The sequence below is a fragment of the Terrapene carolina genome, unplaced genomic scaffold, assembly GCF_002925995.2.
Source record: "Terrapene carolina triunguis isolate 2854851 unplaced genomic scaffold, T_m_triunguis-2.0 Scaffold210, whole genome shotgun sequence".
In the NCBI taxonomy this organism is placed as follows: domain Eukaryota; kingdom Metazoa; phylum Chordata; order Testudines; family Emydidae; genus Terrapene; species Terrapene triunguis.
The window spans coordinates 35,844,751-35,867,116 of record NW_020664561.1 but is presented as its reverse complement, the minus strand read 5'-3'; the positions used below and the strand labels follow the sequence as shown (position 1 = coordinate 35,867,116).

The 22,366-nt window shown below is 37.9% G+C and overlaps 1 protein-coding gene across 4 annotated transcripts in view; it reads right to left on the bottom strand.

The window, feature by feature from the left end:
• LOC112109873 (ecotropic viral integration site 5 protein) overlaps positions 1–22,366 on the bottom strand; it is a 129,792-nt gene that overhangs the window by 89,189 nt on the left and 18,237 nt on the right. For 2 of the 4 annotated variants that reach the window (XM_024204588.3, XM_024204590.1), the window contains exons 2-10: positions 17,944–18,173; positions 14,884–15,073; positions 8,864–9,088; positions 6,848–6,922; positions 5,775–5,900; positions 5,026–5,169; positions 3,792–3,881; positions 3,589–3,686; positions 1,943–2,003 (exon numbers count right to left, since the gene is read on the bottom strand). In XM_024204588.3, the coding sequence (XP_024060356.1) occupies positions 1,943–2,003; positions 3,589–3,686; positions 3,792–3,881; positions 5,026–5,169; positions 5,775–5,900; positions 6,848–6,922; positions 8,864–9,088; positions 14,884–15,073; positions 17,944–18,092 (1,158 nt within the window). In that variant the 5' untranslated portion in view covers positions 18,093–18,173. Of the gene's footprint in view, positions 1–1,942; positions 2,004–3,588; positions 3,687–3,791; positions 3,882–5,025; positions 5,170–5,774; positions 5,901–6,847; positions 6,923–8,863; positions 9,089–14,883; positions 15,074–16,376; positions 16,592–17,943; positions 18,174–22,366 lie in introns of those variants that run through there. The other 2 variants (XM_024204586.1, XM_024204587.3) reach the window with 2 other exon arrangements.

Here is a 22,366-nt window from a genome sequence, read left to right as displayed (position 1 = left end):
TTAATTTACTCCCCCCAAACGGTTATAAGTCCCTGAGAGGGAAATATCTTGGTATGTATTTTGTTTTCTCATATAAACCTGTAACCGGTCTGATTTAGATCGGAGTTTTAGATCGCTCAGCTGGACTTACTGCTTTGTCAAACTAACAATTATTTTGTTTATGTGTTTTACTGGTATGTGCAAATGATTGTTAAGAGTATTAAGTAGTTAATTTTAGAAATGGAGCAGCATCGTGTCTGCTTACACACTGAATGCACAACCAGCATCTGCGGCACGTGTGCCTGCAGTGAGAATGAAGTCTGCAGTGAATACAATACAGACATCAGGAAGAAGGGATTCAATAGATTACTGCAATAAAGAATACCAACAAATGGGAGTTTCACCTCTTCTCCTTCCCTCCCTCCCCCCCGCCAAAAAAAATAAAATAAAAAAATAAACCAGGAGTTTTGCTGGAAGCAGCAGGATGGATGCCTACCACAGAAGTGAAAACTTTTTAAAAGATGCCCTTTTTTATAAATATCAGAGCTGTTTATTCATGTTCAGCCTTTTGTTCTTTTACAGAAAGGCCATATTACCCTAACAGATGTTAAAATAAATTAACATTACTAAGAATAGATTAAGATTGTGAAGCAATCTGAAACAGTTTCAATATTTAATCCTGAATATCCTAGCATAACCCAGGTTAGCAAAATTTGTTGCATACCCCATGACATCTCCCCATCACCACTGGGATTCTCCCCTAACAGGATCTGGGAAGGAGTTGTTTTTAGAGCCAAAGATGTGGATCTCATTTTCACACAGCTTTTAGTGGATGGGGGGAGATGGATCAAACCCAAACCTATATCCAAGCAAAGGACCTCAGAAACACTACTAAAGGGAAGTTTAAAATTTTTATTTTGTCATTGGTTTTAACATTCACCTAATGAACTGAATGTAAATATTTGATCTTGGCAAGACTAAAGATTTGATTTTCTTTTTGCATAATGATGTTCATATTACTTTTTAAATCCAACCATCAGAAGATTGCAACATTGCAAAGTATCTTCTGATGTTTTAAAAACATCTTCACCAACTATGTGTTGCTAAATTAGTGACAAGCAATGAAACAATGTATAGATTCTGTATGCTTTGTGGCATATGTAGCTGGATAGAGAAGCTAGTGGGAAATGAGACAAGTATTTGTGATGACCCATGACTGGAAATGAGTATATTGACACCCATGAAGGGGAATCTAGCTCAAACTGTACAGCCAATAAGGCTAAGAGTACAAAAACAGCAAAAGCTTGTTTTTGTCACTAAAGCAAGTAGATACAATAAATGAATACACATAGGAAGCTGGTCAGTTAGTAATAAGGTGCCACGTTTGCAAAGACTTTTCAGAGCAGAACTGAACTTTAAGGTTCTTTTTTAAATGTTATATATGTTAATTCCGGATACTCAAGGATGAAAACTATCAGTAAAAATTTGCCAATATTTTGCTTCTGATCTCACGCCTCAATGCACAAGAAATGCAATGTCTTGCCAGCAGATGATGCATTGCTCAAACATGTCAAAAGAAATTTTAAATGAGGGTTAAGCTTCTTCCCTATCATTTACATTTATTTTTTCAGAAGATCCTCTGTGGGAAACCCACACCTAGATCAGCATGTTACAAACTTATTTGTAGCCATGCTTTAATTACCAAAAAAGCAGCATTTCACATCATTTCTATACTTTTCTTGTTCATGATTTTCTATATAATGTATCTATTTCCATCAGAACTTCAATGAAGGGACGGAGTACATTACAAACTTCCTCTTTGAACCCACAGCCCAAGTACAACTATTGTCATTCTAGTAGCTCATGAAATCCACCATTGCGGATATCCCAGATCAGACTAATATCCCACCCCCCAAGCCAACTGCTCTTCACAGAGACATTTACACTACTTCTTCATGCTTACTTTAATTTCAACTTGTTCTTCCATTTCTTTAGTTTTTATTGTAGTGTATTCCTTTTCTAACCTAAAAATAAAAAATGGTAAAAATCTATTAGAAATATTACAATTGATTTACTGCCTGGCATATGGATATGCCCAATAAGCAACAGCAGAAAAATTTACATGCCAATGAATGATTGACATTTCCTTTGTTTAATATAACTGCTTGAGAGTTGCCTGTATGTTTTTCCTTATAGTAAACTATCTGGGAAAAAAAAAAAAAATTATAGGGCATCCCTAAGTAAATGAAAGCATCTAAGTATCTGGCACCTAATCCAAAACCCACTGAATTCAATGGATAGACTCACTGATTTAAATGGGCTTTGGGCAAGTTCCCTAAAGAGCTCAAGCCTACTTAATACCCCAGGAAACGGACCATTGAACGGTTTTCATGATCTTGCATTGTACAGAAATTTGACTTTATTTTTAAAATTAGAACTCATTTGTATTTTTGTAGTTGGAGTCTGAGCTGCCCTGTAATTTATTACTACTGTACATTGGCTTGGTTATTGGGATGTTGATTTATAAATACACTGAGTTACCTCAATAGAAAGACGGGACAATGCCAGATCTATTGCTTTAATTATTTTGCCTCCTCTCCAGCCAATCTACAAAAATGGTTGGATCATGAGAGGAAAAGGCTCATAAACAAAGAAGGACAAAGGAACTCTGGCAGGTTTCGGGGGTACCAAACTGAGACAACACCCTCCTGAGGATGTCTGAAGAAGTTAGGCATGCCTATGTTACCATAAAGGGATGATAGGACTTTAGGTAGGACAGATAAATATAGACCGTTTTAAAATCCTCTCTAAATGCCTTTGCTCCTACTGCAAAATAAACAATACTTTGGTTTTTAAGAAGGCCGTCTGATCACTGTACACCACTGATCACCAGTGATTCCCCAAAAGGGAAGAACCACAGGTGCGCAAACTCATTTGGCCTTGCAGAGTAAGAAATGTGGACACAGGGTCCAGTCTCAGAATGGGACAATTGCACAATTCCACTTCAGGATAGGTAGAGGCATGATACACAAGACCTGAGGGGGGTGCACTCAGAGATCAGAAAGGGGACAGAGGTGAAGCTAGCCTTATAACCATGACAGTAGTACTGAGCTCTTAACAAGCAGTAAAAAGTTACAACTGTTCAGATTACAAACAGCACTCATCTTGATCATACAAGCAGTCCTCATTGTTGTGCGAATGGATTCTTCACCTCTAGAAAATCCAAGTCATAAGTATGAATCCAAGACTGTAATTAATATTTTTCAAACTGTTTTTTATATTTTAGTTTATATGCTCAGTTTACAAAAGTCAGTGTAATTTATGAGGATCGTGCAGCTTTTCAAAAAGTATTTTAGATTGCTTATTTTTCCTCTGAGACATCATTTTAGTTACTGTAATCAGCAAAAAGTAGTGATTACTAGTTTTAGAAGAATTACTATGCTGATAAAACTTTATACATGTTATGTGCTGGAACTAATATATTTAGGGCAATATACAATATTAGAACTACTTAACAGGGAAAGCCCAAACTAAAATACTGGGCAAATATCTTTACGGATTCACAAAGCAAGAGAACAGTATAGTATTTTTTCAAAATGCAGCACCTACTTTTTCATCTTTTTTGCATTGTATTTGACTTGGTAAGATGCTTGGATTAGTTTGTCTGGGCCACTGTCAAACTGATGTGGAATGACCTTTTGAAAGTGCTAAAAGGCAATTCAGAGAATATAAGTAATTAGTATTGGCAAATACATATATTCATGGCTTTCAAATGAGCTTGCATTTAATACTTGATTGTAAATTTAGTTTACCTGTAACATCCCTTCCATGTCAAGTTGCATTAATTCTGCTTGGTTCATCTGAAGAACTGCTAAACCTACTCGAAATACTATTTCTAAACCCTGGAAACAGAAGTTTTTTTTAAAAAAAAATAAATAAATAAATTCCAGCAATTCCTTAAGGCAGAACAATAACCAGCTTACATAGTGGGGTAGGAAGCTGGCCCAGCATCCTGGCCAAATCCCAGAGTAAGTCATGACAATAGGCCTTCTTAAAATCCCATTTAAGTTACAGTCTGTCTTGCACTCTTCACCTCACCCTAAATTTATGCAGTGAGGATTAAACACTGCCAAAAAGCTACCATACGCATCTCAGAAGTGACAGCCTTTCAGTGGCTGGTGAAGTAAGCCCATTCACATAAAGGATACTATACATGTGCAACCTTTAATAAAGTCTTATATGAACTATTTGGTAAAAACAGTGCACCTCTCTCTCAGGAAAGAAATGTTAGTTGTAGTATACCATTTCTGAAATAATTCAAGTAGCTATTTAAATAGTCCTTTGTAGCTACAAAGGAATGTGAGACACGTTTACAGTATTGAAAACACTCTTGATGTAGGACGATAAGATGTGCATTGGCACCTAATGGCGCTAAAAGTTGTGAGTTTGGAGAAGCAACATTTAATGTGAAAAAATGTTACAAACTGAAGCCTATGAAGCTTAATGTTTTTATTTTGAATTTGTGAGAAGTGCCAGATTGACAGTCCTGCAAAATAACTTATTTATCTGCAGGTTAGATAATCACCAGGCAGCTGCTGCCTTCCAGCATTTCCTCTGCCTCCTCTATATCCTCCTCAAGCTCTCTCAACTTTGACCAGAATGCAGCATTTCTGCCCATTGAACTCCATTCCTTTACTAAAGAGTCTGATGTTCTAGCTGTGAGGTGAACATCTATCTACTACAAACTAGTGCTGCCCATTTCATCCAGAGCATGGTCAGACGTGGTCAACGTTTCATTGCTTTCCCCGCCCCGCTCCTTTAACACTTCTTACTCTGTGGTATAAGTTCATCCAAAATAGATTAGCTTTTTCTTCACAAAATGCATACAGAGAAAGACTGGTTCCCTAACAAAACGAGATAAAAACATGCTTACTTTCAAATCTGCGTGCAAGACCCCCCAGAAAAGTAGAATTTATACAACTACCTAACTGACAGCATTTAATAGCTCTTGTTGGAGTGGTGAATGTATTACAAATATTTGCTTACCTCAGACATAAAGATATCAAATATTCTTGTTGCAATTGGTAGTGGAAAAGTTGTAAGAAAGATAGTTAAAAACCATGATGAAGCATACATAGAAGTATGGAAACTCTGAGACTGAAAGTGCACATAAAGCTCTGGTAGTTGCTCCTGGGAGAGAGGATCAGAAAGTACATATTAAACAAGAGCTAATGCCACCTCTTACAGTTTCAGTTAAGGGGGGGGGGGGAGGAGGAAATCATTAACATTCAATGAAAAATGCAAGGCCAAGAGTTTGTAGGATACAAAAAAGGTTTAGGCATTTATACAGATTACATACAATTACATTAGAAAAAAAAGATTAAAAATAAGGGGTACTCGAACATGAGGATTTATACAAGCCAACCACTGCATGACTGAGGTAAAGAAGCAGATAGCAGGCATATTACACTGGTATCTTATAGGATTTCTTTCATCTTCCTCTGAAGCACTGGTACGACCCATTATCAGAGAGACTACATGAGCAAATGGATAGATAGTCTGATCAGCTTTGGCCATTCCTATGGCCCTAAATAATATTCTTTGGGGAAAAAAAGAGTAGCTCTCCCCCTCCTCCTCAGCTCATGCAGTAGGAGTTCCTCTTGCAGTTTTAATCTGCTTATAAGCAAATGTTTTGCCCAATATCTGAAAAAAATATTTTGAAGTATACAACAGAAGTAGGCTAATAAATAATTAACTATGTAAGATACTATATATTTAACAGCTTTTACAGTTACCTGTATCATGTATTCAAACTGGTACATACAAAGGCCCAGCTCAGCCATACTTGGTTTAAAGAGTTCTCGAAGTCTATAATCTTGCATTAATTTGACAAACACACAAAATGCTTCCTCTTCTGGCATCTATATTAGACAAAGGCACAATGAAAACTTATGGACACAAGCCAAGACATGCCAATTTTTTTTCCCCAAGGGACTTGTAACCACTTATGGTTTACCCAGAAGTACACTGGCTAATTTAGGATTCATGCTGGAGTTATTCAAAGTAAATGCACGTCCCTGTTCTGACAGCATGAACCTAAGAGAATCTACATAGGGAACAAATATATAATAGGCTCATCAATTTAGTAGAGAAAGATAAATACGATCCAATGGCTGGAAGTTGAAGTAGACAAATCCTGATTGGAAATAAGGCATACATTTTTAAACAGTGAGAGTAATTAACTAGTGAAACAATTTACCAAAGGTTACAGTGGTTTATCCATCATTGATTATTTTTAAAATCAAGACTGGAAGTTTTTCTAAAAGATATGCTCTAGGAATTATTTTGGAGATGTTCTAGGACTAATACAGGAGGTCAGACTAGGTAATCACAATGGTCCCTTCTGGCCTTGGAATTTAAAAAGCCTATTCTAATCTAGAGCACTAATTCTCTAAGTGTGAAATAAAGAGACAGCTCTGAAGTTTGGCACGTTATTAATTCAAGTGACACTTTGTGATCACTCAGCAATTAAGGCCGCTAAAGTTGAAATGAGTAAGAGCTAGGGTAACACTGAAGTAACTTTTGAAAAAAGTTTGAGAAATAAGTATTCCCCCTCCATTGAGAAAGGTCACTCCTTATAGGAGATGCTTCTTGGGAAGGACAGAAACAGAGCAAAAAACTAATTTGACTCTGTAAAATAACTTTAAATGTCCTTGACTAGTGAAGTATCTAGCAGTCCACTATGATAAAGAAATTATGGAAAAGGAAATATACAGAAAAAAAAATCCCATCACATGGTACTATGCAGTGTTCTGCATTCTAGTAAAACATCAGAGGTTCTACACATTTGACATAATACTCTGTTTACCTGCATAAGCAGCAGCCCAACTATAAAAGCACTTCCTTGACAGTATCCAACCTCACGATCCACTAAAGAATAAGCCTAGAAGATAAAAATCTTTAAGATTTTGAAAAGCAACAATTAAAACACTTATTTCCACACTGGTTGCTGTTTTTCTGCTTTTGTTTTTAACTGCTAAAGGTAACGGTCAACTTTTATCCAACCCTTTCAGTAGGCAGAAGCTTAAAATGCCAAGCAAAGTGACTTGTGCTTAAAATGAACACAATACTTGAGTGGTTAACCTCTGAAATAAAACAGACACGGTCCTTACTGTTGGAGCAGTCATCTGACAACTGAAGCTATTTTGGATCAGCGTCTAAAGAGCAAGCTCCCAAGGGCAGATTAAAGGTTTGAAAGATTTTCATTTTGGAATGAGTATTTTGAACATTGGCCATATTCAAACAAACATTTCTAAATGCAAACTGTAAAGGCTTTTAAACTTCAAGATAGCAGCAAGTCCTTAATGGTTCTCAATGTAGCAAGACTGTGAGACTCCTATGTCAGCCACAGATCTAGTATATTTGTAAAGTTATCGATTGTATATGGAAACAGCCACTCAAAACTGTGCCCTTATTCAGCTATTAGTTTTGTATCCTCAAGTGGGTTAGGGAAAAGGGTCCTCTGAGCAGTTTCAAAAAGTCTCCTAAACTAAGACATTCTACTTGTAAAGTTGAAGGACCAAAGCTTCATGTTTGCCAGGCTGTTTCCTTGTTGATTGCTCTGTTCAAGGCCAGTTTACATTAATCATTTTTCCTTTAACTCCACTAGTTGCAACAGATGGCTGGAATGATTTCCTCTCCCTAGTTTGCCTGAAACAGATCATGATAGCAAGGGAGCAGCATTAACGGGATCACAGCACTTGTACACATTTCAACAAATCTGGCCTTCAGAGTACCCTTCCTTCTCTGAATTCCTAATAGACTACAGAATTTCTATTTAGAGGTCAAATGATCTAGTGGTAGCATGATGCTTCAGAGGACTGAGCTCAATTTCATGTTCCCTAGGCCAGCACAGAGCAGAAGCATTTCATGTTATTTCTGTCACCCCCTTTTGAAAGGGATGCATGCAGTCTTCAACCAGAGGAATTTTGTTAATTTTAGGAAGATACAAGGGCAAACCTGGGCAACAGGCTGCACAACACTATCACCTCTTCTCTCCCAACCCGTCACCCCCAATTCCCACAGCTGTCATGACAGAGCCTGGCCTACAGAGGGAGTAGTTCCTGTCTGCAGCACAGTTATTGTGGGGGGATTTCATTGAGGAGCAAATACTATGGAGTTAAGAGGTAGACACAATTTTCATGAGTTTTCAGTTGGCTCTAACTCTTAGAGTAGCTAAGGTTTATTGGGTTACGGGATTTGGCAGCAGGCCAATTTTTCTGCTGAATAAGGATTTCAGCATGGGGCCTGGACAATCTTTTTTCCTAAATTAAGCCCCAAAATAGTTAAGTCAGCTAATAAATGCAAGGAAATTCTGGATAAAATATTACTCGGAAGTTAGAAGTCATCTTGTTCTTCAGCACTGTAGCAAACTCAGATCAGTCTGGATGTTTCCTTCATTTTGTGCTACAACACCTAGACTCAACAGGATTGTCTGAAGATTGAATAGCACTTCTAATTTTCAAGTTCTTGTTTTAGCCAACTGTCACAATGTGTGTTTGTTTTGCTTTACTGCACAAGCTATTTCCATTATGCTGTTAGTATTTAGTATTGATTTTATCTTAATCTAAGCTAATCAAGTAAATGTTTTCTACTGCTGATAAAGTGAAGTTATTCCTATAGCTAAACATACAAATATCTGCAAGCCATCTTTGAAACTGTGCTATCAAGAGGTAAAACAATTTTTATACTAAGTTACAGCCTTGAAAGTTCTATTGCCAAAGACTAGAGGCTCTTAAAAATGCTGCAACATGGGTATGTTATTTTTAAAGCCTCCATCAGTGTTTGAATATACAATATTGGAAAAGAACCATCATTAACTTACCTTCATAACATTAAATAAAACCTCCTGCCCAAAACTGTCTTTTTCTTTAAAAAAATCATGTTCAGGATATGTTCTAGCAATGTCCCTTCTTATCAGTTTTTCACAAGGAGAAGTCATTTTCAAAAGCTCTGAATATTGATCCTTTATTGGCATGCTTTGAGCAGTGCATAAAAGCTGCCAAACTATTGCTCTAAAATGATGGGGTATCCCTTTTCGAACAAGCTCCTAAAGCATAAGAAAAAGGAAAGGAAACTCATTAATGCTTCCTACAGTATAAATATGTACATTTCTAAAACAAACTACAATGAAATTATATTTTAAATCTCTTTTGTGAAGGAAATTTCTCATGACTTAAGTTGGTTTACAAAGGAAAAGTATGTTCTAAAACAAACAATTACATAGTCCACAATATGTGCTTGAGAGATGGGTGTTTAAATGGTGATGCAACTAAACTCAGCTTTGTTTTCACTTAGTAGCAAAAGAAAGGAGCGTTGACCAAGATGATGCCAGGAATATGATTACTATGCAACTTAAACACTAAAATCTTTATAAGTGTATTTTCAGGGGTAATTTTCAGGGTAAGTAATTACATTCAGTGGTCTATCAAATCAGGGTACCTATTTTCTGAGTATCTAAGCAGTTGCACATACTTTCAAGCACCAACCACCACATGGCTACTATGCACCAGAACTTAACTGACGCAGTTACAGTATTTTAATGTTCCACAAAAAAATGCCTTTAAGAGACAACACCCTTTGTTACATTTGTAACCTTTGATTCAGAAATGAGAAATCTTTGGTTGGAATAAATCCCCAATGAGCTAAAATTTGAAATGTGTAATTAATAACTAACAAAATGGTTACATAGTATTAGCCAATAGTGATATTTGCCAAACTTATTATTTTAGGCATGTTAGGCTACAATGTTAATATGGTACAACAAAAGTCCTACTCCTATATTATTCAGATAAGGGTCTGCTTGGCTAGAGACAATATCTACCAGAAATTCTTGATTTTTTTGCTTAATTTCACTGATGTCAGTGCTTCAAATATTTTTTTTAAAGCTATTTGAACATGAATTCAGAGACAAAGGCATACCAAGAGGGTAATATGTTCAGGTTCTCTGACTTTTTTTGATTCCATGTTATGGGACATATATAAACTCTCAAAAGCTACAGACAGCTATTACACAATACAAGCCTCTCCTGAATAAATTGGTGTACCAGGAAGAGATTCTTGGGGCCCCTAACAACTTACTTATATATTCTGTCTCATTCCAAGGGTGCTCGATTATTGTACTTGTATTTACAGATCTGTCAAGAAAGACTGAGCGATAAGGGGTTTGATTGCTTGATAAAGATTTTAAGAAAAGGTACAGCTCAGGAAGTTTAAGAATCATGGGGACAACCACCAACCACAGAGCCATTCCCTCAACAATGCAACATAGTTCCTTTCCTATGCATTTTCTAGCACTTCATCTAATCATTTGTTCTGGGTAAGTTCTTGAAACAGGATAACCTTCTTTTACTTAAGTAATCCTTTCACTAAGAAAATATCAAAATGCTGAAAAAGGAAAAAAAAACTGGTAGCTATCATTGCTGTAAGTTTATTAAAGAAGAATTATGGAGAAGTAGAAACCTCTCCATAGTTAAGGTTGAAACCAGGACCTCATTACAATGCTATTTCAAACACCCTTGCGGGTAACGCTCTATTAATTTAAGGGATAAGTCTTGGCAATTATCATTTGTCCAAGTCTTATGAAAGTTGAGTAGGTACTTTTAATTTCAAGACCTTCAAGTTAGCTTCATGTTAAAGTTTTCGAAGACTGCCTCTCTATTTGTCAAAAAAAAGACAAATACATAAAATCATTCTCAGGATTGTCTCTTCTGGGAGTTTGCAAGGGCAAGGACAGCGTTTAAAAAGTAACAATTTAAAAAACAATTACACAGTTTCTTGGTGAAGTCAACAAGGAAAGGAATGTAATTAACAAAGAACCTTCACTACAGCAGGAGCTGTTCTGTAGCTCTATAGCAGTGAACTCAGCCCTTTAATCTCCCTAAGGGAGCAAGGCCCCTCTGGAGCTCCACTTTAGGAGTATCTCAGTAGCTCTACTGATGATCCCTTGCTGATTCAGGGAGCAGAGCTTTAACTCCCTGAGCCAGCTATGCTCCCATCAACTCATAAAAGCCCTTTATGACATGCCCTCCCATCCCTGCTCCCATGTGATAACTGTGCCCCTAAACTCTCAAAAGCTGCCTCCAGGTATTGCTTCCCAACAATGCACCATCCTCAATCCCCTACACCTCACACTCAATGTGGCAGAGGAGGGTTAACTCCCCATCCCCACTGAATTAAGTTACCTTGTAGAGCATACCTACATAGGTAACAAAGATTAACTCTTCCTACACACCTAAAGAAACAGTAGTGGTACCTGGGCTATATGCCAGGAAAATACTGCACTTGGTAACAGGCACAGCATCATTCTTTATGCATGCTAGGGGTATCGAAAGGTAGAACCCCTAAGGTCACCTTTCAGAATTACCTCCAGGTCCATGCTTTGAGGTGGATGAAAGTGCCAAGGATAGAACATACATCAACCTGCCTGAAAAATAAATTTACCATATGTTTATGTTCAGAGCTTCAAAAAATTCCCCAAGTCTACAAGCCCAAGGGCAGCCTTTGTAGCCAAATCTGAAGACATCTCTTCAGCCAAAGCCATGCCCACTGGCATTAATGGGAAGCTGTTGCATACTGTTCTACACTGTATTTAATTGTAAAATTGTCAATCCACCTTATTAGTTTTAAAAGTGTAACTTACTACTAGAGCTGGCTAAACAGCAAAAGAAAAAACTCATTGAAAAGATATTCCACTAACACTCATTAAATTTGTTGACTATGTTCCCAGAAACAGTATTTTGACTAGTTTTATAATTGGTGAAAATACCACAAAAACCATTTGACATTAGAGTATGTGACACGCAAATATTTTCACTGAATCCTACTCAGATGCCCTACTTACTACATTCTCTTGCTTTTGTCTGGTCTTCCCTCCTCTTGACTTCAAATCACTTTCTTTCCATGATCTATTATGGGTGCCTTTTCACAAGCTGTCTTTGCTGTGAGAGCAGAAACAGTCTGTTTCCTCTTTTCCCTGACCTCAAATCTTTCTCACTTTTCATGTTATGTTCTCTCTTCACAGCTGTCTCACCAAAGAAATTACACACACACACACACACACACCCCACCACTCTTTAATTTCTCTCCATCTCTGCTCCCCACTTTACACAAACACCCAACCACTTACATGGGGCTTGGAAGTTATTCAACATCTAGCAGAACTAAGCCTAATTGCCATCTTCCATATCAATTTCTGGCCAGATCCAACTGTCACAGACCAAAGACTAGTTAATAAATTATTTTCCTCCCACCCACCCCACTCCAAGCCACTGGGAAAGGGAAGGATGCTCTCCCTGAACCCTACAAAGTAAGGACCCCTGAGCATCAGTTATCTATTAAACAGACATTAATAGATCCCTCCTTCCCCCCAAATATTCTGACTGTTAGAAAAGAGGGAAGCCATCCTCTCTTCCTCTCCTCTTGTCCTTTTGGCTGCTGCACGGATACTAGTGGTAAGGCATCTCAAGCTATTCTATCCCTCCCACAGACCCCCTGTGAGTTCTCCTCCCCACTGAAGAGCTCCAGCACACAGCGCTGTGCAGCAGAGATCAAACATCAGTGGAATAAAACTGACCTGATTCTTGTCAGTTTCACTACTGCACACAGGGCTCTGTACAGCAGCAGCAAAACTGACAAGACTCTGGTCAGTTCTCCCTGGGAAGACAACACTGCATTGGTTTATGCTGGTCATAGTTAGAAGTTATATTTGCACCAATAAGGTGCTAGAAACCTAATTTTAAGTCTGCAAAACTGCTTGCACTTGCCAGGAAAAAAGATTCCTACTTGCCCCAGACAGGTGGGCTTTCTAGTCTTTTTTGACAGATGTTGGGTGAGATCTGAAATATCCACATCTGCACAAACGATGCTCTGTCACATGCCCTTACATAAGTAGCACAGGCTCTGAACATGAAGTATATTCTGTCTTCAGAAATAAGATTGAGGAAACTTTCCTAGTTTGCAATGCATTTCCAATGGCAGATTTCATTAAAAATGTTCGATATTCTGGACATACTAAATATATCTGGCATTACATAAAGACAGACGGGGCATACAAGTCTGCTAGCTCATAAATAGGATTGATGTTCAGAATGAAAAGATTCAGTTAGAAGTTTCTATTAGGGCTGTCAAGAGATTAAAAAATTAATCGTGATTAATCACACTGTTAAACAATGGAACACCATTTATTTAAATACTTTTGGATGTTTTCTACATTTTCAGATATTGATTTCAATTACAACACAGAATACAAAGTGTACAGTGCTCATTTTGTATTTATTTTTTATTACAAATATTTGCACTAAAAACAAAAGAAATAGTATTTCAACTCTCTTAATACAAATACTGTAGTGCAATCTCTCATGATCATGAAAGTTGAACTTACAAACGTAGAATTATGTACAAAAAAACCTGCATTCAAAAATAAAAATGTAAAACTTTAGAGCCTACAAGTCCAATCAGTCCTACTTCTTGTTCAGCCAATTGCTCAGACAAACAAGTTTGTTTACATTTGCAGAAGATAATGCTGCCCACTTCTTGTTTACAGTGTCACCTGAAAGTGAGAACAGGCATTTGCATGGCACTGTTGTAGTCAGAGTTGCAAAATATTTACATGCCAGATGCGCTAAAGGTTCACATGTCCCTTGATGCTTCACCCACCATTCCAGAGGACATACATACATGATGACTGGTTCTACTCGATAACGATCCAAAGTAGCGTGGACCGATGCATGTTCATTTTCATCATCTGAGTCAGATGCCACCAGCAGAAGGTTGATTTTCTTTTTTGGTGGTTTGGGTTCTGCAGTTTCTGCATTGGAGTGTTGTTCTTTTAAGACTTCTGAACGCATCCTCCACACCTCATCCCTCAGCTTTTGGAAAGCACTTCAGATTCTTAAATCTTGGGTTGAGTGCTGTAGCTATCTTTAGAAATCTCACATTGGTATCTTTTGCATTTTGTCAAATTTGCAGTGAAAGTGTTCTTAAAATGAACAACATGTATTGGGTCATCATCCGAGACTGCTATAACATGAAATATATAGCAGAATGCGGGTAAAACAGAGGAGGAAACATACAATTCTCCCCAAGGAGTTCAGTCACAAAATTTAATTAATGCTTTTTTTTTTTTTTTTTAAACGAGCATCATCAGCATGGAAGCATGTCCTCTGGAACGATGGCCGAAGCACGAAGAGGCATATGAATCTTTAGCGCATCTGGCACGTAAATATCTTGCGTCGCCAGCTACAACAGTGCCATGCGAACGCCTGTTCTCACTTTCATGCGACATTGTAATTAAGCAGTAGGCAGCATTATCTCCCATAAACGTAAACAAACTTGTTTCTCTTCACAATTAGATGAACAAGAAATAGGACTGAGTGGACTTGTAAGCTCTAAAGTTTTACACTGTTTTGTTTTTGAGTGCAGTTATGTAACAGCAAACTACATTTGTAAGTTTCACTTTCATGATAAAGAGATTGCACTACAGTACTTGTATGAGGTGAATTGAAAAATACTATTTCTTTTGTTTATCATTTTACAGTGCAAATATTTGTAATCAAAATATAAAGTGAGCACTGTACACTTTGCATTCTGTGTTGTAATTGAAATCGATATATTTGAAAATGTAGAAAAACATCAAAAAATATTTAATAAGTTTCAATTGGTATTCTATTGTTTAACATTGCCATTAACTTTTTTGAATTAAATTGCATGAGTTAACTGCAATTAATCAACAGCCCTTGTTTCTATCACTTATTTTCCAAAAAACATGGAAGACCAATTGGAGAATAAACCAAACAGCACCAGTTGCATTGCACTACAAAAGTGTCCTACAATACTGACTAATACCTTAATTTGCTTTTCTTTCTTTTTGCGTACATCTTCCCATTCATTTACAATTCTTCCCCAAAGAATCCAGGAGTCTTCTTCGAGATGGCTGAGGTTGCTAGAAGCTGATGAACTAGACACAAGGGAGGAGCCACTGTTTCTTCTTGAGCCATTTACTGAACGCAAGGATTTGCTGTCTGTCTCCAACAGTCTGCAACATACAAAGCTAGTTACAGTACTAACCATATTAGATTAAACAATTTGATTATCAATAATGATGCAAAGGAGACAACTCTTCCACCCTCTCTTCATAGAATGTATCCAACAAATCCATTCATTCATACTGTTTTACTTACTATGTTTTTGTAATAAAAATTGTAAGTGAAGTGACATAACTACTCCAACCCTGTGAGCAGTTGTAGTTAAGCCAACAGGAAAGCTCTCTCCTATTGGCTTACAGTGCCTACATTAGGGAGCTTACACCGGCGCACCTGCACTAATGCAGCCGCACTGCTGTAAACTCTCTAGTGTAGCTGGGCCCTTATTCCTCTGTGCCCCTCCAGACAGAGAGACTAACTATTGAGCTTGGATTCATCCATGTAATAAAAAAAAAATCCATTTACTTCTGTCTAGGTATTGAGTAGGAAGCAAGATATCAGACTACACTTTGAAGTCTAGCAGACTGTGTACTATGTTCCATTTTCTCTTAGCACTGGGCTCTATTTGTAGGAAAGGGGGGCTGCTATGAAAGCAAAGACATGAGTCAAGTAAATTCTGATGTCCCTGTGCTAAAAAGTAGCATCCAACCACCATATTGGTGAGGCTGAGTCGTTAATTTTTTTCAGGAAATTATAAACTTCTGCACAGTACTGACCATGTATGTGCATAAATCTCAGTGCACCTACACATTCAGGTTCTCAGCTAGAACAAACATTTAATTCAGATATTTACATTGTCTTTCCCCTTCTCTGCTCCTGCCCATTAGCATTTATAAAAAAATCCTAAATAATGAGTAAACAAAGCATGTATCAGAATGTGATTTAATCCATAAAAAGCAACATCTTACAAGTGCGATCTTTGCAGTTTTATTATTTTCAGCTTTTGAACAAAAGGCTTAAATAGTAGTGTGTGCCTTTAACCCCAATGGTCCCAGAAGTTTAAATCTGAATGTAGCCCCAATTAATGGAAACAAAAAGTCTCATTTTCACAAGAAAAACTCAAAGCCGAGATGAACAGAATCACTAGCCAATTGTATTGTGTACACACAAAAATGCATATTTAAACCTCTACAAGCCTAAACTACCACATACCACTACAGAACTGCTTTTCTCAACATGCACCATGCTAAACACGATCAGACTCCAAATACCATCAGAGAGAAGACCTATATGTACTTTTAAAGCACAGAACAAACATTTTAAGATTGCAAAACCTAAGGTTTTGACAATCCAGGTTTTATTTTTCCTCAGTTTCTAAGAAATTCTACTACATTTCTATTATAATTTGAACCTTACCTTACTGAATCCATTGCCCTCAGATTTGTAACATGTAGTTTCTTTATATTGTAAGTAGTCACTAAACACAGAACACAAACTGCTTAGATTCATGTAAAACCCTATCAATGATTGACTATCCACAAACAGATCCTTTGGACTGCACCATTCCAATATATTTCTTAGGAGGCCTTCAATAAAAAGTAGATAGTTTTGCTAACTTAAGAGGTTAAAACCATATAATTTGGTTGCAGGAAGTTTAAGTTTCCTTGTGTCACTTCTCCTTTGGGTTCTTACACTATAGCCTGAACTGTTTAATTCACCTATATCCCCATCTTCATGTGTAGGCCAGTTTCTTTCCCACACAGACAAGAAAATCTGAATTTAAAGATATCACCAGCGGCAATTTGTCTGGTGAGCAGAAACAAGTATGGCTTCCTGGGTTCAGAGTTCAATTCTTTACTTCCAAAGAGCAGTTATAGTTTAAAAAAAAGTAGCAGATTCAAAGAGTTGTGACACAATACACAACAGCTTCCAAGATAGGTGCATCAACTCTCTCCTTGAAAAAGTGTAATCCTGATGTGAAAAAGCAGGCTTGGGGTGACCTGTTTAAAGGAAGATAAGCAACAGGACTCCTTATCGCCTATTGAGTGTGTCATAACCAATAATGGAGTTCTAGTGAAATGTATATAAGCTTCTCTACAGCTAAAATAAAAATGGCCTGTTTTCAAGAGACAAGGAGAAATACTCCAATCCAACCTGTAAAAACAAGATATGAGGGGGATAAGATTATTCCATTTATGGAAAGTTTTGAAAGCTGTCTGAAAACTGTTTGCTAAATTAATTTATTCAGACTTTAAATGCCCATGTCTTTACCCCAAGTGCTGTTTTATGGAATTAAATAAAAAGCATGTTCTTAAAATGTCAACTTTACTGTAACAGAGGGTCTGGACCTCTGACCATAATTCACAGTTCATGAGATAAACTGCTTAGAGAAAGGTTTACCAAAAGGCCTGACTAAAACCAGGTAATTGGACAACTAGAGGTCTGAGGTGCTACTGATCACCATTTAAAAATCTTTGTATCCAGGCTCATTGGGGGCTTTTCTGGACAAGCCCCCAATGAGCAGAGAAGGATAAAACTAGACTGTTCAGGAGTCACAAGTCTGCATCCTTTCATATAGGTTTAAAAGCCAGCATTAGTATATCACAAACCAAGGAACAGGTTAGGTGAAAGCATCAGGACTTGAGACTCCCTCTTTAAACTGTAGCCCAGAATCTCATGGGCTCCAGCATCAGTTGTTAGTACAATTCTAGAAACAATGTTTAATGATTTCTATAAAGCTAGAAAAGGTAACAAATAATGTTGTAGAGGTTCTGAAAAAGCAGATGCTTTTTTAAAATCTCAGATTAAGAATATTTAAAATGCACATTCTTTTCCTTGCAGCTAGCAGTTTTAAATTGAGTCAAATATTGGTCCAGGAAAAACACTTTTAATGGGCTCTCTGCTATAATTTTAATAAGTCTATTTTAGTTCTCATTTTACAATTTCAAGAGCAAAATATAAAAGCCACATTTCCTCCACTCACCTGTTCTGTTCCTCTAGTTTAGCCAATAATTCTAAATCATCTGGACTCAACCGTGTTGGTGAGGATGGTGATAGTGCTGGAGTAGAAAGAGTGGTAGAGGAGGATGTAGTGTGTAATGAGGCAGATGGACTTGCCACCTGACTGGCCATTTGACTGACAGTATGCGATACAGTGTTCTTCACCCATGAGAGAGTAGAACTCAGCTTTCCTGCAACCTTGTCTGTCGCCACCTGCAAATTACAAGAGGAAAAGGGATAGCAGAGGTTGTTTTTGTAGATTTTGATCAGCAGGCCCACTCAAACCAGTGGAAAAGGTATTTAGTGGGATAGTTATATTCTACAAATAAACTGAAGTGTTTGTCATGTATTTTGCATCTTCTAAAGAGTGTGACTTAAGGTTATCCTGTTTCCCAGAATTCCCAAAGTTGTTGGAAGCAGCCCAAGAGAAAGGTATGGGATTATGTTAAGATGCTATGTGAGAACAAATATATACAGTATGCGGCAGATTCACCAAAAGGATATCAAGGAAACTACCCAAAGATACCCACAGGGTTAGTCTTTTCTGTGTAGTGCCTCTGGATCCAGAACCACCTTGTACCTCTGACACATAAGTAGTGAGATCCTCTCAAAATCTCTTGATAAAAATAGTAGCGCCGAAATCAAGTAAAGCAGGTAAAATGCCTCTGACAATAACTTTACCTGAGGACTGACATGCACAGGAAGGAATTTATGAGCAAGTACCACAGATGTTAATTTTTCTCTTGCTCTCAGTACCCTCTCCAATCTCAGAGGGACTGGCTGGAAGTTTGGCTAAAAGTCAACAAGAACCACAGCTAAAAATCAAAGATAAAATGATCCTGAGACCTCTAACAGTGGGGAACGAAATAGTCATTTTGAAATAAACCTAGATCCTAGAATACAACACAACACAAGTCTACTCCCATAAGTGGGTTAGGGAAGGACTACTTGGGAAAACCCTGAGCTAGACTTCTCAGAAAAAAAGCAAAGGAGACTGATCCAAAACAATCAGAGGCCTAGTCCAAGAACTTCCTTGAAGCTCTACCACTGAAGGAATGCAAGAGGCTTATACTATTTTCTGCAGTGGACCACTTCCTCAGCCAGAGAATATCTAGACTACCGGCAAGCCTAACCCTTATCCAAGTTGTCCACCAGAAGAAAACTTGGGCCACATCTGAAAAATGCAGAACAAAGATGGCTGACAAGTCAAGGTCTGTCAAGGAGAATAGTAGACTGAAGAAGAAATTTTCCTTGAAGTCACACTGCCGAAAACTACCTATTTTGACATATGTAGAATTCCTCACATTGACAGGTTGGCATGAACAAATCATGTGAAATACAGCTTACCCAATAATACCAGTTTATAGCAAACACATCAAACAATTAGAACCACAAGGAAAATTTCCATCCCACTCACTGAGATCTTTCATTCAAGTGTAATTTAAACAGACAACTTCCATTTCATCTGTTGGATGACAAACAGCCACATGTTTTAAGGCAGCCTTCAGATTTTCAGGTTTAGCAGTAGCTGATAGGCAGCCCTTCCTCAGAGGCTGGGGAGGCTGGACTGGGAAATTGTACAATTTCATAAACCATGTTTCTTTTGCTAAGTACCACATTTCAAATCAATATACATTGAGTTGTGCAGTGGGGAAGTTTTACAATTTGAAAAAAGCCTGATCGAAAGCAAAGATTGCTTCCAAAGTGAATTAAGCTAAACCAAATTAAGGCTACTTTAATTCTGAATGACAGCACCCACACAGGGATTTAATGCAGTTTAAACTAATCCACTTTGAATTCACACCTTTAGTTCATTCTGATAAATTTTCCTGAGTGTCTCCATGTAGACAAGCCCTCTTGTCTACACAGGCATTGTAATTCTGTGAATTCGTGTGCTCAAAGCCACATCCTTTGCAATTTAACTGTTGTACACTGTTTAGCATGTTCGGTGTTTAATAAAATAAAGTTAAGTAACCTTGTGTTTGTTCTACCATCTTTCCGCCTCTTCCCTGTAATGGATCATTGTGTCTTTGCCCACACGGTTGTCGGTGTTTCCTCTTTTCCTTTCTTCCCTACCTTCCTTATATTACTCATCTACACTGTGTTCCCTGACTCCCCCCAAGAGATCTCATTTGCACCACACTTCCGTTTGCTAACTTTTCCTATCAGTCTTTCCTTTGTTCCCTGAACCACTTCAATACTGGACTAGATATCCAGAAGCCATAGGACTAAACCTATTAAGTAAAGAGTGATCCAGAAGATTGGGTCCTCCAACAATTAGGAGCAACATCTGGTGAAAAACAAACCTCTGCTCCAGTTATGGGAAAGGTGAGGGGTAAAAATTCTTACAAGGGAATCCCCATCTTCCCCACCTCCCAATGTAGAGCCTTTTAGCAGCTCTGCTACACAACACCATACCTAAGGTCTTTTGATTCCTAGGCTCACTTTTGCTGCTGGGGAAAAAGCTGAGTGAAATTGACTTGGTTGTTAGCTTCAACGATTACTGGCCATAAGGTCCTAGTAGCAGCTGGGAAAATTGACAAGACTGGTAAATTCTCACTTTGTTGCAGCTTGGTAAAGCTGAGCAGCAGAGCACTAGCAGTTTGTCTTCAGGCTCTGGAAGGCAACACTGCATTGGCTACACTCTTATAATTGAGCCATAAGGGATATAAATGTATTTAATGAAAACTTCTACTATGCAGATGCTGATGGAACTTGACTGGGAAAGATTTTACTTGCCCTTTTCTTAGGTGTAAAGGCTGGTTAGTGCAGAGGACTTGGTAAGGGAAGCCCAACATAACACCTATGCTTGAAGCATGGAGATATCCTTTACCAGAGAAGCATCCACCTCCATCAAAAGATGATTAGAAGAAAGTCCTTCAGTCTCATCTTTGGATACTGAGGCAAGCAGGGAGACAGATCAGTACTGCAGTCACATTGACTAGTAAGTTCACCAGGAGTTTTTGTATGCAAGACTCTTCCTTCCCGCTGATACTGTGGCCTCCAAATCCAGGTCATTTCAGGAGACAATGAGGGTAATAAAGATTCAATGGGGATGTTACTGTCTCATTGCAGTGACTGAGCTGCAAAAGCAAGCAAGCTAGCAAGGCTCCAGTGTGCCAAATGCTTGTCTCAGCTGTCACTGTTGCCTATAAATTTACGTTACAACCATTCCAAGTTGGTAGAGCTCCATGTCAGAACTTTAAATTTAATGCTATTTTTCTACATTTATCTCCCACCTGTAAGACCCAAGATTTCTAAAATTATTTATCAGAAGTCTGACCCTATAATTCTTTAACTTGCTTTTTGATAACAGAGGGAAGGATCAATTTGTAGTTAAGAACAGGAAAAAGTCTGGAGTAGGTTCTATACTTGAAGTGTGACTGTGGGCAAGTTATTTAATCTTGGCGTTTCAATTTCCCCATTTTTACCGACATGCATTACATTACATATGTACTTTGGAATATCAAATTGGAGGCTTTATACAACTGCAAAGTATATTTGCAATAAATATAAACAAGTTAAGCATCTGAATTTTCACACAGCAGATCACACATACAGCCAGTCTTACAGTGTTTCTCAAATGTGGCCACCAGGGGCTTTTCTTGCAGCCACAGTCTCCCCGCCCCCCTCTGGAAAGACAAATGCTGGAGGTGCAGGCAGCTGGTGAATTCTCCACTTTCCTGGGGGCGGGGCAGGCAGGCTTCAGCCACAGGACTTCGGGCTCCATCCACGCGGTAGCAGGCTCTTGTCCCAGGCTCACCACCCACGCCATCATCCCTGGGCCCTGCGACCTCCCTGCCCACCTCTCCATCCAGGGCTTAATTTGTCCAAGGGCTTGCTGGGGCTGAGTAAGTCGGCTGTGAAAAGTGATATTAACAAACATACAAATAGCACTTTTCACAGCAGCAGACTTACTATCTAGCAAGTTTAAAAAAATATAAAAAAACCCACCACCAAAAAAGAAAACAACAAAACAACAACAAAAGACAAGAACATGCAAAACACTTAGTGTTTCTATTCTGTTTAGATCCAGTAAAGAATAGAGATCACTGTACATTTTTATTAATGAGTCTGAAAAAACCCTACATAAATAAATTACAATGATTTGGACATGTATATATGCATATTTATTTGTTTTTCCTAAAATTAAGTGTTCTAGGAAAAATTGTCAGCGCAGCCACCAGCAAGAGTTGGTGGCCACACTCTGAGGCCACCAAAAAAAATTGTTGAGAACCCTAGAACACCAGTATAATTATCTTCGTATTTAGAGTAATTTTAAACATTTATGCCAAGTTTAGTATCTATAAACTTACCTCAAACCAATTTATTTAAATCAGAAAAGTCCATTATAGCCATGAAAAGAAATTTAGTTTCAAAAAGCAATGTATTAACACTATGGAGTC